This window comes from Myxocyprinus asiaticus, chromosome 38 (assembly GCF_019703515.2).
Source record: "Myxocyprinus asiaticus isolate MX2 ecotype Aquarium Trade chromosome 38, UBuf_Myxa_2, whole genome shotgun sequence".
In the NCBI taxonomy this organism is placed as follows: domain Eukaryota; kingdom Metazoa; phylum Chordata; class Actinopteri; order Cypriniformes; family Catostomidae; genus Myxocyprinus; species Myxocyprinus asiaticus.
Window position 1 is genome coordinate 27,122,295 of NC_059381.1, and position 27,527 is coordinate 27,149,821.

Sequence of the window (27,527 nt, forward strand, 5' to 3'; positions counted from 1 at the left end):
GACTGAATTTCCAGCAAGTGTGATAGTTCCTTTGTCATTTGCCACAATGTAAATAACTAGGAGAATAATACAATAATTTAGTAGTGTAAGCTTATCACACAACCTCAGGATGTACAGCAGAATATGATGTTGGATTATTTTCTACCATCAGTATTTATAGTAGAAGAGTAAATAGATAATTCATTTGTTGCTTTGTGTTGTATTGAAGAGATGATAATAAAATCTGCTTCTCCAACAAAAAAAAAACAAAAAAAACAAAAAATCGGTCACTGGAAAAAGATGTAGTGCAATGTAATAAAATGTTTGTGATCAAAATGTTTCTTGTAAAAAATTTTGTAAAAATCCATGGTTGTTTCTGAATGGCCATCAATGCCAAGTAGGTATAGCTGCAGGCCGGAGACCTCCAAATGGGGGTGGGATCTACCAAAGAGGGTGGGGCTACTCCAAAAGGGGGCGTCACTTCCACTCACATTTAGGGTAAGAAAAAGGGTTAGGTTAAGGGCTCCCTATATCTTTGTTGGTGGTTTGGAACTCCCGCCCCTTTTTTGAGCTCTGCCTGCAGCTATACTCTTCTCGTCAATGGGGAAACATGCTCTTAAGCAACAGAGGGTGTAGTCCCTCCCCCCCACCGATGAAATGATGGCAAAATGTAAATGAGAAAACTATATGTGCTTTAGTAGTACAACATTTTTAGTAGTCAATGACAACGTACTCTGTGCTGACGATGAAACTGACTGTGCACGAGACGTACCGGTACGCAGAAACTGGAAATATTCTTTGGCCTTTAACAGAGCTGATAAGAGTACCTGAAAGTACTTTTAAATTATTTTAAAAATGCAAATTGATAACCCTGTTTAACTTTGCTAAAGTTAAACACTAAAATGAAACGTTTAAAAAAATACTTTAATTTACGAAACAATGTAAACAGCTAAAAGAAAACTTAAATAATTACAAATAAAAAAAATTAACATATACATTTATTTTTCTTTTATTCCAGATTGGAATTTGAACTGTTCAAAACATTTTTTTTTCTTCCTCAAAATCATTTACAATCAATCAATATCATAAATAAAGCTGTTCCATCTTTGACTAGAAACATTATTCAAGTTCATTCATTTTAGTTCTTACACTTTGAGTAGAGTCTTGAAAGTGCCTCTTTAACCAAAGACAGAGAGCATTTCTTAAATCATTCTCCTAAATGCACTTTTTGCACTATGAATAAAAATATCATAGATACACATAGAACACATCCTTGGATAAAACATTAAATCTAACCTCTGCTAAATGCACTAAACATCCATGAGGGGCCTAACTCACTGAAATGTGTGAGAAAGGGAAAGCTAGATGTACATATGAGGAGAAGCCATCTCTTGATCACTGATGTACTTTAGAAAGTTGAAAACAGAAATTTCTTTCCTTGTGATTTTTACAATACAAAAGAGAACACAAAAACCAGACATTTAAAATTGTAACATGTGCTATAATCCCTTTTCTGTTCTATTAGATGTATTTAACAATTGATCTACACAGAACGTCTTAAACGGCATCTTTTTGCGTGCCATCAGGAACTTTATGCAGACCTTTGAAAGCAAAGGATTTCATTACGTTACCAAGTGAATCCTGTTGACCAAACTGCACAGCACTGTAGATCCATGTCAGCTGTTCACCCTTAAGAGATCTTAAATGGTTTTAATTCACTTCTTTTTTTTTTTTTTTTTGCTGGTTTGTTTGTATCCACACAAATAACAACATCTCAAAATTAAGCAAATTTCAACTTAGTTCACGTATCAAAATATATCTAATGCAACACAAATCTATCGATTATTGTGTCAAGGTCTCATCATAAAATTATATGTTCTATTCAGGTTGAAAATTTCACAAGTGTGAAATATGATATCAAGATATGTAACTTATTCAGATGGAAAAAGAAATATTTGACATCAGCAATATATAATGATCTTATCAGTCATAAATTGTGAGCACTGTCTACAAACACACAAAAAAAGCACTGAAATCAAAATCCACACACACACACACTCGAGAAGATGCAAAACCTAAGTACCATTCACATCACAGTGCTTTGCCCTACAAAACATGGAACCATATTTTAATTTGCTCATGTTTAGGGTGTAAAATAAACATTTAAATAGCTCTACTTGCTGATGTTCCGTGAACAAATGAGAATAGGATATGTATGTATCAGACAACACCTTATGAAAGTATGACTGTAGGCAGTGGTTTATGCCATCGATTCAAGGAGGGCATGATTGGTGGACAAAGACATGTGATTGGTTCTTAGGTCTGTCAGTCAAACTCTCTGCTTTTGGCTCCTCCCACTGGTGTTTTAAGGGCCTCCGCTGTAAGAGTAATCTGCTTTGTTGTGCATGACCAGCTTGTTGTCCACAAAGTAGAAACTGTCAGACTGTGTCTCGTAGGGATGTAGGATCATCTCACGTACTGAAATAAAGAGAAAAGAGGGTAAATGATTGATTTAAATTTTTGGGTGAACTAGCCCTTTAATGTTTGTATAAATATCCAAGAGATAATGTTCTCTACTGTGCTACACAATAAAATAACAAAGATTTATTCTAAGTCTAGCCCTTAGGTTTATGACCCTTTTACATGTCTTCTAAAAATTAGTTTGGTTGTCAACACGAGTCCATAAAGTGAGAAGAGAATTAGAATGAACCTGCAAATTTCTTATTTTATTTTATTTTATTTTGGGGGTTTTGCTTCTTTATAAGAGCTACAGAGAAAAGTGACTGGAAATTAATGTGGGTTTTTTTGGTCACTATCCTTTGTAAAGATGCTTTAGAACAATGTGTTGTTTACAATACTATACAAATAAAAATTAATGGAATTATATTGAATTGGAAGGGTTGATGGATTGATATAATAGTGATTGAGAGGTGTAAAACTACATATTTTCAAAAGCAACTTGTCTGTAGGTTGCCTAAATGACTAGTCAACTAATCCAAATCCAAGTATGATAAGCTATCATCTGTGTTCACTTGACCCTGATTGGACACATTTCTTAGAGGGCCTTTAAATAGAAGATATTCTTGCTTTTAAAAACAGCTGGATGGAGCTCAATGGAATGAAACAGAATGCTGGAGTCCTGAGGCATGTTTAGCAACTCACATGACGCAAGGCCATAAATTCCATGCCAAAAAACAGCTACGAATTTAATGACACATCTTCTCCGACAGGGTTTTACCATGCAAAATGTCTAATAGCTAAAGTACAGCATGCTAATAATAATAATAATAATAATAATAATAATAATTTAAAAAAACTCCTGCTAAAATATCAAAACTTAAACTAAAACAAACCCCAAAACAAAACAAAAAACCCTAAACATAACGCAACCCCCCCAAAAAAAACAAAATCAAAAAAACACCAAACCCAACCAAAAAACAATATACAGTGCATCCGGAAAGTATTCACAGCACTTCACTTTTTCCACATTTTGTTATGTTACAGACTTATTTCAAAATGGATTAAATTCATTATTTTCCTCAAAATTCTACAAACAATACCCCATAATGACAACGTGAAAGAAGTTTGTTTGAAATCTTTGCAAATTTATAAAAAATAAAAAAAATGAAAAACAATGAAAAAATAAAATCACATGTACATAAGTATTCACAGCCTTTGCTCAATACTTTGTTGACGCACCTTTGGCACCAATTACAGCCTCAAGTCTTTTTGAGTATGATGCTACGAGCTTGGCACACCTATTTTTGGGCAGTTTCTCCCATTCTTCAGTGCAGGACCTCTCAAGCTCCATCAGGTTGGATGGGGAGCGTCGGTGCACAGCCATTTTTAGATCTCTCCAGAGATGTTCAATCGGGTTCAAGTCTGGGCTCTGGCTGGGCCACTCAAGTACATTCACAGAGTTGTCCCGGAGCCACTCCTTTGTTATCTTGGCTGTGTGCTTAGGGTCAGTGTCCTGTTGGAAGATGAACCTTCGCCCCAGTCTGAGGTCCAGAGCGCTCTGGAGCAGGTTTTCATCAAGGATATCTCTGTACATTGCTGCATTCATCTTTCCCTCGATCCTGACTAGTCTCCCAGTTCCTGCCGCTGAAAAACATCCCCACAGCATGATGCTGCCACCATCATGCTTCACTGTAGGGATGGTATTGGCCAGGTGATGAGTGGTGCCTGGTTTCCTCCAGACATGACGCTTGCCATTCAGGCCAAAGAGTTCAATCTTTGTTTCTCATGGTCTGAGAGTCCTTCAGGTGCCTTTTGGCAAACTCCAGGCGGGCTGTCATGTGCCTTTTACTGAGGAGTGGCTTCTGTCTGGCCACTCTACCATACAGGCCTGATTGGCGGAGTGCTGCAGAGATGGTTGTTCTTCTGGAAGGTTCTCCTCTCTCCACAGAGAAATGCTGGAGCTCTGTCAGAGTGACCATCGGGTTCTTGGTCACCTCCCTGATTAAGGCCCTTCTCCCCCGATCGCTCAGTTTGGCCAGGCGGCCAGCTCTAGGAAGAGTCCTGGTGGTTCCAAACTTCCTCCATTTACGGATGATGGAGGCCACTGTGCTCATTGTGACCTTCAATGCTGCAGAAATGTTTCTGTACCCTTCCCCAGATCTGTGCCTCGATACAATCCTGTTTCGGAGGTCTACAGACAATTCCTTGGACTTCATGGCTTGGTTTGTGCTCTGACATGCACTGTTAACTGTGGGACCTTATATAGACAGGTGTGTGCCTTTCCAAATCATGTCCAATCAACTGAATTTACCACAGGTGGACTCCAATCAAGTTGTAGAAACATCTCAAGGATGATCAGTGGAAACAGGATGCACCTGAGCTCAATTTTGAGTGTCATGGCAAAGGCTGTGAATACTTATGAACGTGATTTTTTTCGTTTTTTATTTTTAATAAATTTGCAAAGATTTCAAACAAACTTCTTTCACGTTGTCATTATGGGGTATTGTTTGTAGAATTTTGAGGAAAATAATGAATTTAATCCATTTTGGAATAAGGCTGTAACATAACAAAATGTGGAAAAAGTGAAGCGCTGTGAATACTTTCCAGATGCACTGTAGCCACAGGCGGCAATTATTGGGGTAAGCACATATGGAAAAATGACAAAAATAATCTGATTTGACAGTAAAGATCCTGTGGAACCCTAACAAAAACCTAACTGCCTTCAGAGGGCTGACGGCATATTCACGGTTCTCTTACAAAGTCATTCATGTTTTATTGTAGGTAAACTTAATATTTAAACTACCTGCAAGTTTAAAGTTAATCCATAACTGAGATTTAAATCAGAGTTTAAAGTAATGGAGCAACAGGATTAAAGTCAACTCAGATTTACTGTTAAATTTAAATAAGGATCAAAATGATTATTTAAATGTTACCCTGATTATTTTTAAACAAAGTTTAAAGTTTGGTGCAACAGAATTATCAAATAAACCTTGATTTAATCTAAATTTAAGATTAATCCTGGTTGGTGCAACCCAACCTTAATCTACCTTTAATTACTCTTTTAAGACTCTTTGAATGATTTATAGTTATGTGGCTCTCTCTGGTGGACAAACAGTACTGCCTTTTATGCCTATGAAGGCCTTAAATACAGTTCAGAAATTAGGTATTTCTTATGTTACAGCCATGCCAAACTGATGAAATTTTGCATGTTACCTCAGAATGTTCTTTTGTCCATGTACACTAAGTTTTGTTAAGTTTAAAATGTGTGCTCATAAGATATGGGTCAATTAGTCATAATAGGCCATACCCAAAAACCTATCAGCTAATATCTTCTGTACAATTTACCATATCAAAATCCCTTTGATAAATTATTACCAGGAATGTCTGTAGATAATGTATACAAAGTTTCGAGTGAATCGGGCAAAGAGCCTAGGATGAGTTTGAAAAAGTAGGTTTTTCAATAAATCAAAATGAAAAAGTTTTTTTGCGGAAATGGAAATTCATGTTACCACATGATTTGGAGGCACTGATGGATTCACAGAAATAAAAAAATATATATATTTTTATCCTATACAGTTCTGGAGTTCATTCAACTGCTTTGAGCACAGTTGCACATTTAGGATTTTCTTAAGTTATAGCGCCCCCTAGCATAAAAAATTATCAAAACTCAGCGTGTTACCATTATCTTGTCTTTGTGTACAAAGTTTTGTTAAGTTTGAAAATTGCGCTCACAAAATACAGGTTAACAGTCATTATAGGCCAAGCCCCAAAACATATTTGTTTATATCTTTGGAACGATATGACGTATCAAAATTCTTTTGACATTTTTTTGTCAGGAGGTTCTGCAAATGATGTATATCAAGTTTCGTGAGAATCAGGCAAACGGCCAAGGACAAGTTCGAAAAAGTAGTTTTTTTGGAAAAATAAATCAAAATTGGAGAAAACGTTTCTTGCGGAAATGAAAATTCAAGTGACCATATGATTTAGGGGCACTGGTGGATTCAGAAAAGCTACAAATGTTTACTGTAGCCTATACGGTTCCGGAGATATTAGCAAAAACACAAATGAGCCAATTATAGCCCCACCGTGTGGCCGATTGTCACAAAATTTTATATGCGGCTTCATGTAGATATCCTGCTTGTATATAGTAATTTCCATAACCCACAGCCATTCCCAATATGAGTTATAAGGTACTGAAATTTGATTGGCCGTTGACAGCCATTATTGTTAATTTGTTGAAATGAATTTTTAAGAATATGTTAGCATTTGAAGATGCATATTTAATTTGAACTCTGTCACTCAAACGGCTGCAAAGTTATGACAGTTTTTTTAGCTGTAGCACCCCCTAGAGGCAAAATTGTACGAAATTTTGCTGACATCTTCTAAACGTCCTTTTGACTATGTGCATCAGATTGGTTACATCTGGAGTTTGTGATGAGTAGATATTGATCAATTACTCAAATCGCATTAAACCGAAGGAATTGCATCGTTCATATCTTTGAATGATTTGACGTATCAAAATTATTTTGATAATTTTTTGTCAGGAGGTGATGTCAGAGATTAAAGCAAAAAAAAAAAAAAAAAAAAAAAAAAAAATTTTTCAGGCTAAGTCATATTCCTTTAACCTACACTTTATTTAAATCCTCAAGACCAATAGCGGTTTAAGGGAAGATGTTTTAGAACAGCTTTTCTATTGCCAGTTTGCGTAATTTCAAAGCTGTTTTCAATCTATAAAATAAAACTGATACTTTTTGCAATGCATGACACACTTTTTAGGCATACAAATAATCAACCATCTAGATAACTTTTCAGTGCATGTTTTTATTTATCACCAAACACAAAACAATGTTTTGATTTAAGTCAACCTCATAACACAACAGAAAAAAATACAATAAAAATTATAATATTAATAAAATAAAACAACTAAAAGCTGGTTGGCTGGTTTTAGCTGGCCTTAGCTTGTCAGGCTGGTCATGCTGATCTTAGCTGATCAGGCTGGTCAGGGTGGTCTTAGTTGGTAAGGCTGGTCTAAGCTTGTCAGGGTGGTCTTAGCTGGTCTCCCAGCCTGACCAGCTAAAAAGTGTTCAAACCCCCTCTGAAACCTGCTAACTGACCAGCCTGGCTAGGCTGGGTGAACAGCTAAAACCAGCCAACCAGCTTAAACCTTTAATTATGTTGATTTGAGAGTCACCGTCTTGTGTATACACGGACCCTGTATGCCATCTTGATAATCTCAGCGGTAACTATTTATTTACACCAGGCAAGTATGCTATTGTTCTGAAAGCAGGCTGTCATCTGCTCAACCGCACAGCGCGACCAATGCAAAGCAGACGTGTTTACTCACGTGACCCTCCATTGCAGCGCTGCTGAACCTGATGTGTGTCATGCATTGAGCAGCTCGTGATAAGTGGTGGTCACGTGAAGGGCTTGTCTGGGCTGCGTGCTTCTGCTGACTACCGCAGTTTAGTCACACTAAGATTTGGCATGCAGCTGCGAAGGACTTCAATATGTCGATAATTCATACTCCTGTCTCTTGCTGTTGCTCGCGTGCAAGTGATTATTAAAAATGTCACCAAGGTGGATCAAACAATAATGTGGACCCTCTGCGGTACCACTGTTGAAGACCCTTGCAATAGAGGGTATGCACATGACGTCACTGCGGTTACACCCACCCAGTGCATACCCTCTATTGACAGAAATCCGTCATAGCGATGGAGAACTTTAATCCCTGTGATCTATACCAAATTACATGCCATTCGGACTAACGGTCTAGGAGGAGTTCGAAAAAGTAGTTTTTTCAAAAAAATTCAGAATGGCGGGGAAAAAATTATAGACTGAGATATACATTTTGTAGGGCCTGACTCTAGCCCTTACGGTTGCAGAGATATGAGCCAAAATATAAATGTGTTTATTATAGCGCCACCTAGGGTCAGATGGGTGTGCATTTGTGTGCCTGAGTAGTGAGGGGGATTTGGGATCATCCTGCCAAGTTTGGTGTCTCCACGAATTACAGTCTCTGACGCCCAGACACTTTTAGGGCAGAAAAAAAAAAAAAAAGAAGAAAGAAGAAAATCAGTACAATTACAATAGGGTTCCAGCAGCTTTGCTGCTTGGCCCCCTAAAAACATAACAAAAACCACAAAACAAAGCATTTTAAACTACTCTAAGGCCACGTCCACACTAATACGTTTTCGTTTGAAAACATATCTTTTTCTCTACGTTATAGCCTTCCATTAACACGGAGATGCCGTTTTTGACAGCGAAAACTGAGCTTATCAAGTCGATAAATTTCAAAACACCGTCTTCACGTTGTAGTGTGGACAGGGGAAACAGAGATAAACGAAAACAATGACGTATTTGTTGTCATGTGACGCAGTCATGTGATCCATTCAACCCAAAACAATCAAGTTTTGGTAGTGACATTGTTGTGCTTGATATTCACTTTGATAGCATTGCTAAAGATAAGTGTTATGTTGTACAGGGGCACTTGCAGGATTCTGATCCATTGTACGCAGAAGACAAAAGGAAAAAAAAAAAGGGTTATGATAGGTTTTTTATCATTACTCATATTTGAACCCCAGCAGTTATTTGTTTACATTATGCTTTCTTAATTAAAACGTTTTAATTTAACTTTAATTTAAATATTTTAATTTAGTCTTAATTTAAATTATTTTATGATAAACTTGCATTTAAACCTCTTAAATTGACAGTTCATTTGCACAATAATTTGTATGCACAAGATCTGTCAATTGTCTTGACATCACAATAACAATTACATTACTAACAAAGCAATAGTCTTACATTTCTGATTTAAGTAACTTGTGCCGTTCACAAACCGAAACAGTCCAAAACAATTTAAAAACACGAGGACAAATGCGTTTCAAACCTTACAGGGAACAGCAATTTTTTTGCATGCGTATTAAGGGGATTTAAGAGTTTTCAAACGTTTCAGTGTGGATGAGAAACTTTCGGAAAACACTTGAAAACACCATTGTGGACGGAGAGCGTTTCGAAAACGTCGTTTTCAAATGTATCCGGATTAATGTGGACATAACCTAAGTCAACCATCATGACCCATTCCTGCCATGCCACAGCACCATGGCTCTGATGTGTCAAGAGCACAAGCATTGACTGCTGCACTATAGATCCAAATTGAACCCTCCATGTTAACTACATGTGTGCAATTCAAGTGTTTTCATAGATTTAAATTCCCTTTGTATTATTCTTCTGAAAATAAATGGAAATAGCAAATGAGTTGACAGACACCCTTTGATGATTACAGCCTTTCAAAGGGGTTACACCTGGCACCATTTATAATTTCAGGGTTCATTGTTGGAATTCGCAGCCCAATAAAGTTAATGACACTTACCGAGTTCATCTGAGAGTGGAGGGAACTCGTAGATGTGCTCGCAGGTGTTCTTACTGCTGGGAATGCAGAAGCCGAACTCAAAGTCAAAGCTCTTCAGCAGCTGTTCACGGAAATAGTGCCTCTCAATCATCCGGAAGTTATTGATAGGGACGTCTCCCACTGTGAATTCAACGCTACAGAGGGAACACCAAGGAATAGAAGATATTAATTTTGGGATTTGGCTCTTCCATGGAAGCACAAATAACACACTATATATTTATCCATAGTCCTTTTTCTTGGGAAGTTTAGATAGTTGTTTGGCAGCCATATCTACCAAAGCCTACACTAAAGGTATAGTTCACACAAAAATGAAAACTCTATCACCATTTTCTAACTGGTTGTTCTTTTCCATATAATGTAAGGCGACAGAGCTCCAAAATGACAGAAAAGCACCATAAAAGTATCATTAAAGTAGTCCACATGAGTAGTGTGCCATTTTTCCAAGTCTACTGAAGTCATATGATAGCTTTGTGTGAGGAACGGACCAAAATGTTTGTCATCATTCACTTAAAATATTCCCCTCTGCTGTAGCTCTAAAATCAAATATGGCAGCATTAACACCAATGATGTTTGGTCACAAGATATGTGTTTAGGGTCTATGCCATCAAATGGCATCACACAAAGCTGTCGTATAGCTCCAGAAGACTTGGAATATAGCACACACATCATATGTACTACTTTTATGGTAAAAAAAAAAAATTCCATTTTGAAGCTTGACAGAACCAGTCCCCATTCATTTTCATAATATGGAAGAGCAGCCAGGATTTTTTTTTTCTCTTTTTGTATTCCAGAAATAAAGTAATTTCTAGATGAGCTTTTTTTTTTTAAATTCCTGTTGAGCATTTTATTCCTCCAAGTATCATGTGAACTGCAATCTATGTATAATGAGAAAATTACTGTATATATCTCTATGTTCTGCCCATTAGCATGATGATTAGATTAACTCTATAACGTTAATTTCAAGAAATGGTTTATGCTGATGTATTGTGATTATTTTATCTGACCTCAATAAGCAAGAGACTATTTTACTGGAAGGTAATACTGCTCCACTAATGAGTATCAGCTGTCTGCCCTTATTTTCATTACTCTTGCTAATCTCTTTGAGATAGAGAATTTTCTACAAGGGCTCATTTTAGCAACTTCACTCTACTGTTAGAAATCTTAAACATTTTAAATTAAAGATAAATCAAACTAAAATAGCTTTGCCAAATAGCTTGGCTTTATAGATACATTAAAAGGAAACACATTCACTCACTGATTTTAAGATTGCACTTACGTGGCTCCTACTTGACGTAGCCGTAAGAAAGCTGGCGTAAACTGATAACGTACAAATCGCCCAGCGTTTGGATCAACATCTCTTTTATCCCCACCTTTATCTAAAATAGATAAACATCACAAGAATCATACTGATTACATCACTGTAGATCAAAATTAAGATCACATTTGAAGAGGACATTTTCATACATGTGTTTCATCATGCAAAATCAAGAATAAATGACCACTGTCTCTGAAAGGGAAGTTAGCCTGAAACATTTTTGCAAGTCAAATGCCAAATTCCTTTTGGCAAGTTCAAGCCAATATACCTTTGTAAGGACAAAAGACATATGATATGTTAGCATATCACATGCCACTACTACACCACATTACTAATTTATCTTATCAAAAATTTATTATTTTTCATTGTAGGGTCAAATGCGATCCACTCTGTTTACAGGACGGGCAAGTTAGAGAATAGATATTGTCTAGTGGTACTAAGCTTACAAGTACGCCTCCCAAACTTCATTGTTCACACATCAATGACTGGAAGTAATAACCACCACAACTTTTCGGAAGTTGAGATGGAGGAAGGGCTGTGTAACTGAGTCACAACCAGCGCTCACACTCACCTGTGGCTGGAGGTTTAGTGATCTCAAACAGCACTGTCCCTGTCTCCATGTCCCTGATCTTGAACCTTGTGAAGTCAATATTGTACACATTGTCTTCTTGACTACATAGATAGTCTGTGGGAAAAAAGATACTCATTTAGCTACATGTACAAATTATGTTGTTGCTTTTTTACAGCAAAATATGTTTGTGATGATAACTTTCATCAGTGGTTTGCATATCTGGGTAATTCTCACTAAACCAGTAAAGAAAATGTCCTGGTCTATTTTAGGTCTATTTTGCTCCAAAATCAAAATAAATTATATTTTGCCAATTAAATTATAATTAAGCCTACTTTTAGGGCATTAAATATTTCTTTACATTGTGACATTATTTTCATGACAGTTACGCACATTTACCCCCCAATTCTCATTATCGCAATGCAAAAGAAAATGGTCCTTATGATAATCTCACTACCGCAACACAATTTACCACAATTTATTATTTAAATTGTAGATGATTTATACATCACAGTAGAACTCCCTTGGTACTGCCTTTGTTTTCAAATTAAAATCAGCAAAAATGATTGCACAACAGCGCCTTTTTACTTTAATACAGTAAAAACAATTACTGTTACAGTAATGAGATTCATCCGTAAAAACAATGGAAACACAGATAGTAAAACGTCCGGACATGTTACGATAATGAGAATTGGGGGTAAAATGAGCTCAAGTGTCCTGAAAATAATGTCACAATGTAAAACATCTTAACCTCATGCAAGCCCGCTTCCACATATGTGGACGTTGTATTTTGGCTTTGCTATATGCAATGCATAATTTAATTTAAACCGACTGATCTCAGATCAAGAGACTCTGTGCTGTCAGTACAAGGTTAAACTTTCGACGCACGTGACCAAACATGGTGCCGATCACAGTGGAGTTTGTGTTTGGTTGAAGCGCCAACAAAATTACATCTGGTAAGAAACCGAATTACGTTTTTACATTAAAAACTGTTTGAGTCATAAGATTAGTCTCTGGTTTCATCCGATATGCCATTTTTAAAATCTGAGTGATTTATTGCGAAACTGAATGCTTTTAAACACAATGACCACATACGTGGACTATATGCTCAGCTTCATTTAAAATATCCTATATTCACTGTGCATTATTACATTAAGAATCAATGGATGCATCCGAAAGCTGGAAAATTTTGCTTTCAGAGGCTGTATACGAGTTAGGACGAAAATAAGGTGCATTTCAAACTGTTCTGAGACCAGTGCAGTCATTCACTAAATAGGGAGCAAGGGAGCATCCTATAGCTCTCTATGCAGCTAAGTGCATTCACTCAAAAGTTCAGTTTCGCTGCAGATGATGTTTGGACCACTCAACATGTTGGATGACATGGGACAATGGTAATCAATACTTAGATTCAGAATTTATTATGCAAAATTGTATTTTAACATAGTTGGCAGTGATTGTATGATGCTGGCCATTACTTTGAATCAGAACTATTTATGCTAACTGATGTAATGCCTTTAACGTCTCAAAAACATAAATAACATAAACAAAAGTTTTAGGCACTTGTGAAAAATGCTGCATAGTGAGGATGTCTTCAGAAATAATGACATAAAAAGTTTTCATTTATCACATAATGTCATACAAAGTCCACTAAACATAAAAATGCTAAATCAATATTTGATGTGACCACCTTTGCCTTTAAAACAGCACCAATTCCCCTAGGTACACCTGGACACAGTTTTTCTTGGTTGTTGACGGATAGGATGTTCAAAGCTTCTTGGAGAATTCACCACAGTTCTTCTATCTATTTAGGCTGTCTCAATTACTTCTGTCTCTTTATGCAAACTCAGACTGACACGATGTTCAGTGGGGGGCTTTTTGGGGAACATGACATCTGTTGCAGGGCTCCCTGTTCTTCCATTCTAATCTTTTCTATTTGCAAATGTAATATTTGGGAGTCTAACATTTATATTTCCTATTGACACACTAAAGCTGAATATATAAATAACCATCTTAAGACAAATGCTTTTGTGAAACATCTTATGTGCCTAAGACTTTTGCACAGTACTGTATATAAATGCTAAAAGCACAAAAGGACATTCAATCTAATTTCAAAAGCAGTTCACATTTTAAATAGGGTATGCAACAACTACCTACAAGCACATGATACCACAATTTGGAGGAATAGTTTTGCACACACTTAGCTTACAATAAAGAGTAGACACCAAAGTATAAGTGCCAAAAAACAAAACACAAAAGTGCCAGTATGTCTCGCACACATAATGCAAATTTCAGCACATTGTATTTTCAATCCCACGATTAAATGTGCAGCCCTAACATAAACCCACAGAAAAATTCCAGCTGATCACACAAGACTTATCCAGGTGATTACACATGAACTTTCACCTCAGGTCTTTGCATTAAGACCTAGACAGAATTTCATAATAGACCAATGCTGTTTTTGTTTTCCAACAAATCCTTCCATTTAGCCTCTGAGTAAACATGCACTTGTGCAACCTCTTATTCAATACTCTTTTACAATGAAGACTTCATTTAAGTGATTGTTACCAACATTGCCTCAGACATGACAGTACATGATTCCTATGCAAGCATGCACTGCACTGTTACTAAACATCCGAGCAATCATTTCCTTTCCTTAACAGCAACTTCTGTCTCTACAACCAAATATGTGCTTTCAACACAGTTTTACTTCTAACAAACAGCAACCCTCCTTAGCATACTACAAAACAAAATTTTTACATTTTCTGAAGAAAACACGAGTTGTGCTTGCCTGTGCAAAACTTGCTGGGTGGTTGCCAGGGCATTGCTAAGTGGTTGCTAAGGTGTTCGGAGAGGTTTTAAGAGTGTTGATAGGTGGTTACTTGGGTGTTATTACTAGGTGTTGGCCAAAGTCAAAAGAACCTACCCTTAAGTCTCTATGATATTCTGACATTCAGATACAGTCAGGTCCCTCCAGTGCAAGTCTTTGGGATTTTGAAATAAACAACTTTTTTATCATCCGCCAAGCGAAAATTGCAAGTCTGATCGCTTAGGGGAAAAAAGAATAGCACATCTCTTCTTAACAAGCAGCAATTGAGGTATAATTCTAGTCCGCAGCACAAATGGCTGCTAATACTTTAATTCTTAAAAGGGATAGTTCACCCCAAAATTAAAACTCTCATTTACTCACCCTCATGCCAAAGATTTTTAGAAGAATATTTCAGCCCTGTAGGTCCATACAAGCAAGTGAATGGTGACCAGACCTTTCAAGGTCCAAAAATCACAAAGGCAGCATAAAAGTAATCCATATGACTCCAGTGGTTAAATATATGTATGTAGAAGTGATTTATAGCAAACAGGATTTAGAAATATTGATCTGTTTCTCACCCAAAAGGATTACATCACTTCAGAAGACATGGATTAAACCACCAGAATCATATGGATTCCTTTTATGCTGCCTTTGTGTTATTTTTGGACCTTTACAGTTCTGGACACCATTCATTTGCATTGTATGGACCTACAGAGCTGAAATATTCTTTGTGTTCTCCAGAAGAAAGAAAGTCATACACATATGGGATGGCATGAGAGTGAGTACATGATTAGAGAATTTTCATTTTTGGGTGAACTATCCCTTTAAGTCAGGATGCGTCTCTTTCAGCAGGGATGAAAGCATACACAATAAATGCACATGCTCTCACAGTGCACACTATTTTTGTTTCAGTAATCCTGCAACCAGAAGTGACAGTGTGAGTGTTTGATGCTCTCTAGGTAGTCGTTGTGGGTATATTTTGTGAGATGTACCCATAAATTGTACGGATCAGATTTCTGACTCATCCTTAGGCAGTTTATTACAGATGCCAGCGTGACTGTTCCCGTGGGTTGTTACTTGACAAATAAATTAGCTCCTGCTTAGAGAATTTGATGTAAATAGACACCATTAAATATTAGCCCTTAAATTCCATGAGTCCATCACATTCCGCCTTTTGCTAAACACAGAGCAACAGTAATTAGTATTTTAGGGCAAGAACTGTGATTCATAATTGATTGTTCACAAAAACTTGTGTATTTTTGGCTGTATTCAGCTCCATCTTGAATATAGTAATCGATATGGTCTCCTGACAAATATTAATCCAAACCTTTAACATACAGCATTTAGCTTTGCAGTAAAATACAAGCACAAACAACATAGGTGAATAAAAACATCACATGAAATGAATCAGGGCTTACACAACAGTTCTATTTAAATTGCAAATGAGCTCTTTATTAATATGCAAAGTCGTTGGCACTTAATATTCAGAGTTTTTTCTTGTCTGATTTCCTGAACAGACACTCTGGGGAGCGATCTGTGAATTTAGGGCTGAATAATGTTATTTTAGGTTTAAAATAAAGCCCCTTTTAGCTACAATTCTAATTTTGTCTCACATTGTGATAACACATCATTGCACGAAAAACACCTTCTTTATCACATACAACTGATAATTGTTTACTAAAACCTCAATGATGTAGTTAAAAGGGATGTAATTTTTTCAACGTAATCCTTTCTCCTGTCCCAGTTTAAGCTACAACTATAAGCAAGGCTGCAGTTAGGAATTCTTGGGACAAATGTTCATTGGGCCCCCCTCCACTACATGGTTATCCCATCTACGTGCGCTACCCAGACAGCTTTCGCAGTTGCGCGCTGTCTCTGTGTTTATATATGTCTCCTGCTGAAAGCGTTTAGATGTGCTCTACAATATGGAATAGCCTTTCTGTGGAATTATACTTAAAAGTTTATCATGCATGAACGCCACCACAATGTCTTTACCAGTTTTAAAAATGTTTACCCTGATTTTCCAAGTTGGAGGTGTGCCAATTAAAGCTGTCAAAGAGGTTAAAATTCTTTCTCAATTCCAGTTTAATATCTGAAGGCAACTATAAGGCATTAATGATTTCATTTCACCTAAAAGTTTAAAACTGTGGCTCTGTGACACTATCAAAACATTCCTCTGTATGTTTGAGCGACCTGTCCAGACTGACACAGCAACTCTGGCTCATCCAATGGTGTGAGTTTGGGGTGGGACTATCTGTTTGTACAACCAATGTAAGACGGGGGAGTTTTTTCTAATCTGTTTGAAAACAATGATTGTTTTTGCAATTCTTTTTAGTAACGTAATTACACACATCAGCTTTAAAGAATCATACAAGTAAACAGGTCTTGATCTCCAGAACAGCTAATATTAGCATTAGTGGTCGACCGATATATCGCCGAGGCTGATAAATCGGCTGATGCAATAATGATAAAAGTCAGAATATCGGCCGATTTTTTCTTGAGGGCACCGAAAATCGCCTGCTTGCATGTGAAGCAACTGAGACATGTAAACGACCAGTCACAGTTCGTTTTGTTGTTACATGCCACTGTGTTTCTACAATAATAGACCAGTGTGCAACACGGTGTCATTTAAACGCCCCACATATCAGAGCCGCAGCAGACGTGTTTGAGCTCATAATGTTAAAGTGCTCGACTGTTTCATTCTCCCTCTCTCTCCTCAACAGTTCCCTGCAAATTTTAACTGTCTTGTCTAATGATAAAAAGGCAAATATAAATAAAACTAATATCATCTACCATCTGCAAATATGTGCATATCTCGTTTAAACAGATGTAATAAACCAACCTCACACAACGTCAGCAGATCCAGCATCCTGTGGAGCTCTCATTTATTTACCTCTAAAGCATGTATTCTAACAGTCTCTCCTCAACAGTTCCCTGGAACTTTTCAAATGATAAATGGCAAATATCAATAAAACTTCTATTATATACCGTTTGCAAATATGCAGATATCTAGTTTAAACAGATGTCATTCATGAACATCCAGGGTTTTCTTCCCGTCGAGCGCTCATCTAATATCTCATCTTCCTCTGATGCATGTATTCTATCAGCCAGAATCAAAAACTTCAGTATCAGGATCAAATGTTCCTCTCAATCACAAATCATGATTTGCCGTTTAAACTGTCATGAGGTTGCTGCTGCTCGCGGTGGATCCACACGAGCACGTGAGTGCAACTTCAAGGATGTGTCTGAAACCAGGAAAATGCTGCCTCCAGAGGCTGTATACAGAGGTAGGATGAAAATAAGGTGCTTTTCAAACTGTTTGGAGACCAGTTTCCTTAAGTGTTCCATTCATTCAAAACAGCTGTCAGTTAAGCCATTAACTGATTAGGCAGCAAGGTAGCAAATCAGCTGCCTACATATTTGGATGCGACCCAAGGTAAAAGCTCTTCACGTGTGGTTTAAGTAAATATCTTATTCACTATGCACTGTATGTACAATTGGATTGATTCTGTATTTTTTGAAAAAAATGCAACTGCTAACGTGGACATGCCATTCACGGTTGCTGGACTACTGTTATTTCCTTCCTAATATATTAACAATTTCTTCATGTGTTAATAAATTACTAAAATTTGATGACTAAACAGAAATCTGCTATCTACCATTTAAAATACCATATTATTTTTTAGTTTTGTGTGAAATTGAGTAAATATAGTGCTAAAGAGTTTATTATTATTATTTTTAGCAGTTTTATGTTTATTTACTATATTAAATTGTGTGATATATCGGCACTGTATTGGCCTGTCAGCCACCCTGTTCTCTGGATGTCTGCATCAGCCATTAACCACCACCCCCCCACCCCCCCCAAAAAAAACAAGACTTTTTCAGACTGATCCAGCTAATGCACATGCGCATTCTCAAGTAAACTGACATTTTAAGCGTTACAATTTCCCCCATTCATATGTATACCTGTCTCATCCTTACAACGTCTCTGGTAACAATCGGAAGGATGGACCATTCCCATAGTCACATGCTGCAATTTAGCCCCTTCTCCCTGGACTACCAGTACATGTGCTCAGGGTCCAGATTAGGTCCTAAGCGGCTTAAGGCGTCTCAGCTTGGCAGTGGTGGATTGGTAGGTGATCGGGGATTTAGAGTGAAGGCAGGTTCCCTGTACCTCTCTCTCTCTCTCTGTGATGTAACTGCAACTCTGACCAAAACACAGCACGCAATCAGACCTTTTCCACCCAAAGCTGGTTTTGTAAAGGCATCACTCTCACACGCACACAAAAACAGGCTATGAATCTGAAATGAGTCTGAATAGCAAGCCGACTGATCCATAATGCATATGACGGCTCTCTAGCTGAATATGCTGGGTTTTGAATTTTGACATCTATCTATATATTATTAGTATTTATGTGAGAGCTATGGCTTAATTTAAATAATGACAACTTGTTCCTAACACAAAAACATCATATGGATTCTGAAGACTTGGAATATAGTGCAACCATATGTACTGTTATGGTGCTTTTCTTGTACATTTTGGAGGTTGACAGCCCTTGGTCCCTCGTGGTTTGTTACAACTGTGCACACAGCCGTTTGCAAGGAGGTCAAAAGGTCAAACATCTCAGCCAAGAGTCTATTAGGCTATTATACATTGTACAATTAAAAAGAAACCAGATGAAACTTTGCAAGACTCCATGCGTTTCTTTATACCTGTTGCATTAAGCAGCCAGAACTGTCAGCAATGAAATCCATATCGAATTGGTTGATTTCTAAGAGAAGATATTGCATTATTGGTGGAAAAATTCTGAATGTTGTTTTACTACTTTTCAGAATTAAGGCAAAATTAAATGCCATACATACAGGGAGGATTATTGCTGCAATGTAATTCCTCAATTTCAGCAACATAAGAACCGACGCCTTCAGAGGAGCACAAATTAATTTGTGAACAAAATCAAGTGCTGTTCACTGACCACAAATAAAGCATTATATAAATAAACTCCCCATGCACCCCATCACTCCATCTGGTTATACAACTATGCCAACTTTTTGTATGATAGAGAGACAGAGTGATAAAAAGTGCCTGTGTGAGTTTAGGAATATGTGAAGCAGTACATTAATAAGAGGTGGAGTGTAATCCGCTCTTGGGCAGATGGCCCAGAAAAGTGAGGTAATGCACAGAGTAGCAGGTGTGTGTCAATGAGTTGGGAATGAGCCTGTGTCACACTAGCATGTCACACGGTGGGCGGCAGAGGTAGAGTGTTCCGGAAGGGTTTCACTCAACAGCTCCTGTAAGCTACATTACAAATGTCGTTTTTTTTTTTTTTTTTTACAAATGTAGCTAACATTTTTATCAGGGCCATGGCCTAGTGGAGGCTGTCTAGCACACTGAAGCATGGTGCTCATGCAAGCAATGCATGTTTGAATCTCCCCAATCCCTTCCATTCCCCCCTCTTCACAATCACTCTCCTCTCTCTACTATACTGTTAATCCATGACCAAAAAGACCATTAATAATTATTAAATTAGTAATTACATAAGTAAATAGTCAACCAATTGTAATTGCCATTAAACAGATCCTATAAAAATCTCATGCCAGTGGTGAGAAACCAACCAATCAAGCAACAAACTGACCAACCAAATAACCAACTAACTAATGTACAAACCAGCCAACCATATATCCAACTGACCAACCAACCAACATACTTAACAACCAGCCAACAAAACCAACCAGCCAACCAAACAAACCATTAAACTAACCAACCAATTAAAAAAAAAACTAAATCAGCCAAACAAACTACCAAACCAACAAACTAACCAACCAATTAAACAATTTACCAACTAACCAACCCAGCCAACTAACTTTATTTAAAAACTAACCAACCAACCAATCCAATTTTACCAACCAACCAACCAACCAGATAAAATTAACCAACCAACAAACCACCCAACCAATCTACTAACCAACCAAACTAACCAACCTCCTAAATAACTAACCCTCAAGCAAACCAACTAATAAACATACCAACCAACAAACCAGTTAACCAACAAAATATGTTGGTTAGTAGAAACTAACCAAACGACAAACCAACCAACTATTCATCCTACTAACTAACAAACCAACCATCCATCCATCCATCCATCCTACTAACCAACCAACCAACCAAGTTAGCTAAAAACCTAAATTAAAAAGTTAATTCTGGTCCTGGGAAATCAAGGAATTGTGGTAATTGAAAATGGTATTAATATAGGCCCATAAAGCACAAAAAAGTTAAACAGATTTGTGAAACATGACTGATTTAAAAAAAGAACATCAGTAATTTACAGACCTTTAGGTACAATGTAACCTGCTGTTTAACATGCGCTATGGGGATAATCATTACCATACTCACCCAACCACAATAACAACCACAACACATTTGCCATATCAAAACACCTGCACTCTCGTAAGAACTGAAAAACAGCTAGCTAATCAACCATGTATCATTAGCAAAACAAATACCAACCAGAAGACCACATAAGCCTAAAATAAACTAACAACCATTCAGCTACAAAGCACAGTAATCTGTATCATTAATGTAGACATGTAATCCCAGTCCAATGTATGCTGCAACCACATGCACTAAAACCAAACCTGTGCAATAGGGCTGGGCGATATGATTATATATATTGTGGCGATGATATGAAGTGTCAATCGATAGAGATTTGCTGTATCGTATACATCATGATACATAAATATCAGTATGCAGTGCGTATCTATCTGTGGGCAGACCTTCACGTGAGACTGAGAGAATTCAAGAGACATGGACAAGGTTTTTCCTGCATTAAAACATTTAAATGAAATTCAGCAAATTCAATGACATTCATCTTATGTTCGGAGCTTCATAAGCGCTAAATATGTTTCTCATCTGAAACGCGCATCTGTTTTTCATGTGCGTGTCGTGCAAGCTATCTCTGGATGATGCAAGTGCGCGCGAGTCCAGCAGGCATCCCGATATTTGTGCTCCAGAGACAGAAGGGTGCAGAGTGGGATCAATCGCACTACTCAAAATCACGCCACAGACCACAAAACCTACGTGACCCGTTTTTTTTTTTTTTACCTTTAAGTGCTACAAAGTCAAACCTCTCAAACGGCTAGACAGCCCAACATTCTAAAACCCATTGATGAGAAAAAAGCTACAACACTGTTTCATGCTAAACAATCATTGTTACTAAAATTCTGTTTGAATGATAATCAGCCATGTTTGCCTTCAGATATTCTTATATTCTCTATAGAGATGACTTAAATCATTAAGAGCCCGTAAGTGGTACTTTTGTTGGATATTTGTACTTTTGTACTGTTTTCTTTGTTGCACTGATTTGAAAAGATGTTCTGTTTCTTGATGAAAGTTTACAATAATAATAATAATATTGGTCAGCAACCTATCAAATTGAAATGTGGCATAATGTGAAATTTAGCATTATGGTAAGGGTGATTTAAATCCATATTGTGATAAATCATTAACGTGATATATATGTAAAATTATTAATATCGTGATAAGATTTTTGTCATATTGAATACCCCTACTGTACAAACTAGATGTTGTGTACAAACAATCACTTATTAGCCATCACTTCCTGTCATTGGAAATAAATCACACACCATTTCGATGATACTTAGAAACACACGAATATTGTGATTTTGAAAGCTTAGAGGATTTGAACTGTCTTGCTAAAGGCTATTGCACAAGCATCTTTACAGGAAGTAGATATACCAGAGGTAAAAACCTCAAGGTACTAGATGTTCTTATCACATCACACAAACACACATGCACATTAGAGAGAGAAAGAAAACCTGATAGAGGTCACAAAATCACAAGCATGTCTGGTGGATTTAGGCTCAGCATAATAAATGCCCAGCAAAGAAATGCACTTCACAGGCAGCACAGACATGAGTGTTGTGCCTTTGGCAGTTTTTACATGACCCTTGATCGTTCTGCATCAGCTCTGCAAATGTGCTGGTGTGAGAAGCTAGGCCACTGAGAACACACCATGGAGACAAACCCAGCAGCCTACTGATGAATTAAAACAAAATAGTAGAAAATGAATTGAAAACATGAGTCTATGTGGTTCATGTCTGTGGATCATGAAAAAAAAAAAAAAAAAGAAAATACTGGGGCACTGGAAGTCATTGAATGCATGCCAGCCATGCATGTTCTAAAGGGCCGTTCACAGCGATTACGTTTTTGCATCCAAATACACAGTTTTTCCATTTTCTTTTTTCGCTACTTGGATGCCTTTGCTCATTGTGGCACAATGTTAAGTTTTAGCAGCAAGAACATGTATTTGTCAAAATAAATGATGACTTAAAATTGGTAATACCTCATTTGCGAACAGATTTTCAAAATATAATAACGTTAGCGCGCCCAGCAGTAGGGACGCCAACTAGTAACCAACAATACGTGACCTCGCAACCTCCAACGATTAAAGCTCAGCCAGTGTGAATGGGGCATAAATGTGTGTTGTGTGTACTCTCTCTCTTTGTGTCTTTTCACTGCCTCCAAACTGAACAAATCTGTCTGATTAAACAAACATTCTATGGTCCCAGACTGTGACTGTATACAAATATGTAAATTACTCGTGTGACGAGTTGCATTAGTATCTCCAGTTTGTTTCAGTCTAGCTGTATTGCTCTACAAAGAACTGCTCAGATTAGTTTTAATACTGTCAGTCTCCAAACTCTCTCATTAATATGTGCCTCATTATCTGTAAACATTCAACGTAAACCCAGGACAAACACTGGTCCAGAAAACCTGGTCTCTACTGACAATTTATGGTGGCCTTAAAACTTTGAGACTGTAAACTAAGAGCCTCATCGATAAACAATAGCCCCTTTAAATCTGTCTGTAAAATCTTTTAAGTCATACAACAGTAATTGTTTAGAGATATTAACTCAAATCAGGCCATCCATAAACAAATTATGTTTCCGATTTTATCCTAATCTACTGGAGTTACTATACTAGAGGACAACAGTGCCCGCCCACTTTTTCAGCAGTTTGGGTTCCGGAAGTATTTTCCCCATTAAACTCTTCCATTGACTTTTTATAAAATCCTTCATAAAATAGTTGTAAGCCATGAACCAAACCAACCAGCTCCACGGAGAATCACAACATCACAAACTTTGTTTTGAGACAAAAAAGTATTTGAAAATCGTACATAAAGACAGAGGTACAAGGCTGTGTACTTACAGTCTTTCATGAGGGCACAGACTACAATCCCATGAAGCATTGCAAAATGATGTAATTGAATACAAAATTATGGGAATTTATAAAACTACTGATTTAGGTTGTTGATTATAACTACAGAAACAATATAGGTTACGTTTATTGCAAGATATTCAGATATGTACAAATATATACGTAGTTTAAGGGTGAATGAAAACCGACTCGATTACGTCATTCACAGTGTGTCATGGGAGCACACAGTCGCTCTGAGACGCGATTCTCTGATTGGTGAATCTTTCTCTGCTGTACCATGGGTAATTTAAGTTGTTTACCATGAATTCCGCTATCAAACATGATTTTTAAAGAATGAAGTTGAGATAACGCAGACGGATGGTTCAACGGAAACATATACCATCGATGAACAACCTCATAGCTCATGGTACGTCTGTCTTTAAAGGTTTATAAGTTATCATTGAAAATCATTTAGTCTATGGGATAAATGAATGGGATTTTTACTTCCGGAACCAGACTGTTGTGCTCTACTGTGATTAACAAAGAACAGAGAGTCTGGTGTTTACATTGTAGATTATCATGCTCTACAGAAGGTGTCGGGCTAAGCTAAGGACAAATTGTTGCAAAGGAGTGATGTCCATTTTTAGCGCATTAAGTTTGGCAGATTAGCCATCTGGAGATTAAAGGTGCAGATATAGACACTGGAGAGCACAGAGCTACAGAAGTTGAATCTCACTTGTTTCTTTAAATCAAAGCTCAAAAATGGGAAACTTTGACATAAGGGTCATAAAACATAGATGGTCACAATAAGCTTAAAGGAATGTTCCGGGTTCAATTCAAGTTAAGCTCAATCGACAGCATTTGTGGTATAATGTTGATTTCCCCAAAAATAATTTCGACTCGTCCCTCCTTTTCTTTAAAAAGGTACAAATCGAGGTTACAGTTACAATGGGAGTGAATGGGGCCAATTTCTGGATGGTTTAAAGGCAGAAATGTGAAGCTTATAATTTTATAAAAGCACTTACATTAATTCTTCTGTTAAAACTTGTATTATTGGAGCTGTAAAGTTGTTTAAATCATTGTTTTTACAGTCAGTTTAGGGTTTTAGAGTATACAGCATTTCATCGTCATGGCAATGAAGTTGTAAAAGTGGATATACAGAAAAGGTTAGAAAGTGATTTTATCACACCAAAATAATTTTAATACATATTGTTTATGTCTTGTGACTATACTTTTAAAACAGTGAGTATTTTAATGTTTATGGATTGGCCCCATTCACTTCTATTGTAAGTGCCTCACTGGAACCCAGATTTTTGCTTTTTTTAATAAAGATGAGGGGCGAGTCAAATTCCATTTTTGTAGTAATCAATATAATGCCACAAATGCTGTCCATTAACTTGTAATGAACCCGGAATATTCATTTAATAGTGATTTGAAGTTTTTATAAAAGGCTAAATATTCATTGATAAAAATCAATTCCACTAACATATCAGTATCTGAAAGAAAGACTGTGTTTTGCGACACAAAACTTCAACATTTGACCTTCAACATTTATTATAACAACTTACCAAACCTCCTTTCATAAATTACCATTTTTTCTTGACCTAAACAAGCTCATATTGTAAAGTTCACTTTTCTGCTACAGTGAGTAAGACTGGGAGGTGAGAGAACTGTTTCTCTAGTAGATGGGATCTTTGTATTTTTAGGAGTGTGTTTATTTTTACTGGAGAAGATGTGGTTACGGAGGCTTTTGAATCACTGTCAATTTGATCTCATTAAATCAACACTGAAACAGGGTCATGCTTCAAATTAAGCACAGAATTGCTACTGGGCTATTACATAAAATAACAATATCATTCAGGCATCATAAGCAGGCATGTCCAACCCGGAGTCAAGTGAGACATAAACAATGCTAAATTATGGAAAGGATCTGATGAAAGACATCTGAAGTAAAATGAGCTGCCTTGCAGAAAATATCTCAAGCACGATTTTACACATTGTGCGTAATGAGTGCAGTCATAAAGAACAAACCCACAATTGTTGAATATAGAAAAATAATGAACTTTTTCCTGATTTGCTTGTCTGCTGTAGTACAGCTTTGTATAATTGCTTTGTGATTATTGTGTGCATAGTCTTGGAACAGGATTTTAGGTTTAAATTAGAAATGTATAAATGGAAAGGAATGGGTTCCTCCTCCATTCCAAGTAAAATTCACATTAATTTGTATTCATCTTTCATTAGATGTGGATTAGAAATCAATGTATGCCCATTTTGAGTACTTGATCAATGAAAGCGCCTACAAAAAGCTACATTTTGATGGTCAACGTCTAAAACGTGAATTTACTGAATAAGAAGTTTCTAGCAACAGAATACCGATGCAGACAACTGTATCTAATAGTGTCTGTTTAAAACAATAGCGACCAAGAGAGAGACGGGGAGGAGGAAAATATTCTAGCCCCATGAAGCACAACTGTCCTCAGTGATTTTCATGGCCACCAATCCATGTAATCAAAGGATGCATCCAGAGCATAAGGAGGGCATTGGAGAATCTGATTTGTTAAAGATTGTCTAGGAGAATCGACAATAAGTAAACATTAATATAGATACCATTACCAATAGACTTTTCAGTATTTTCAAGGCTCAAAGTTAGAATTATACTGTCTGTATTTTATTAAATTCAGACTGGAGACAAATAGAGTGTATTTTCTTGTCAAGATCTCTTAATTTTAGCTGAAGGCAGGTGTTCTCAAATATTGCCTAAATTAGTCCAAAAAATTAAAAAATTATTTAAGCTACCCAATAATAAAGCATTTTAGATTTCCATATCCACTTTACAATCCATTAAGACCACTGTATTTATTTAGGAGTAATCGAGTTTTACAAGAACTGAACTTCAACAGACTGAAATATGGTTAACAATGCAAAACAGGAAGTGAAATACAGTAGAAACCCTATGTTGGATGGCTAATATTTGGTGAATAGGGGTTGACTTTCTGCTACTGGTAGCTAAGGTTACAACTAGGGTCAACTAGAGGCCAAACCCTAATGAAAACATACAGACAAAAATACAAGCAAACCTGATTGTTCAAGAAGACTAAGAACAAGGGTGAATTCAGGTAAATTGGGCCACTTTAAAAAAAGAAATTGGCCTAATTCACCATACTCACTCCATTTTGCCTGAAAGCCAAGTTCTGAATTCAGAGAGTCAACCTAAGGGAAAGCCATTGTACGACCTAATCATTATCATCAAAGCAAGAAACCCAAACCATACACAAATGATGAGTGAGAACAGAAAAATGGTACTGGTTTACATTTTGTAAACCAAAATTCTCAGACAGCTAATAGTATCATACTGCAAATTTAAGACCATCACACTCAGGAAAGACATTTGCAGTGACTGAAAACAACAATGATCTCACTGAACATCCTCTGACCTTCTAATACTTCCTTTTCCTGGTGCTGACGGTGTATCAACTCATTTTCATGTGTCAAGCCCTTTTTTGTGTGTGCAATTTTGCATTGACAGGAAATGTCACTTGATACACTGCTACTTGGAAATGACGTCATTTCCCCTTTAGAAAAGTAATAATTAAGAGCAATTTTTGATAAACCCAAACTGAACTGTTAGAAACTATGTATCAACTGTTTACTTTTCTAATTTTTGTAACATCTAATTGATTAGATCTAATTAAATCAAGCCTATTATTAAAAAGAAAACTTGACAGCTGTGGTCACAATGAACTGTCCTTATATGGAAAAGAGCTTCACAGAGATTCT

At 36.8% G+C, this 27,527-nt stretch overlaps 1 protein-coding gene across 2 annotated transcripts in view; it reads right to left on the reverse strand.

Annotated features, from left to right (window-relative positions):
- Positions 1-959: 959 nt before the first annotated feature.
- The window catches only part of LOC127429195 (protein unc-119 homolog A-like), a 32,937-nt gene continuing 6,369 nt past the window's right edge, over positions 960-27,527 (reverse strand). Inside the window, exons 2-5 of one of the 2 annotated variants that reach the window (XM_051678070.1) lie at positions 11,734-11,847; positions 11,124-11,223; positions 9,809-9,981; positions 960-2,457 (exon numbers count right to left, since the gene is read on the reverse strand). In XM_051678070.1, the coding sequence (XP_051534030.1) occupies positions 2,345-2,457; positions 9,809-9,981; positions 11,124-11,223; positions 11,734-11,847 (500 nt within the window). In that variant the 3' untranslated portion in view covers positions 960-2,344. Of the gene's footprint in view, positions 2,458-4,990; positions 8,470-9,808; positions 9,982-11,123; positions 11,224-11,733; positions 11,848-27,527 lie in introns of those variants that run through there. The other variant, XM_051678071.1, reaches the window with a different exon arrangement.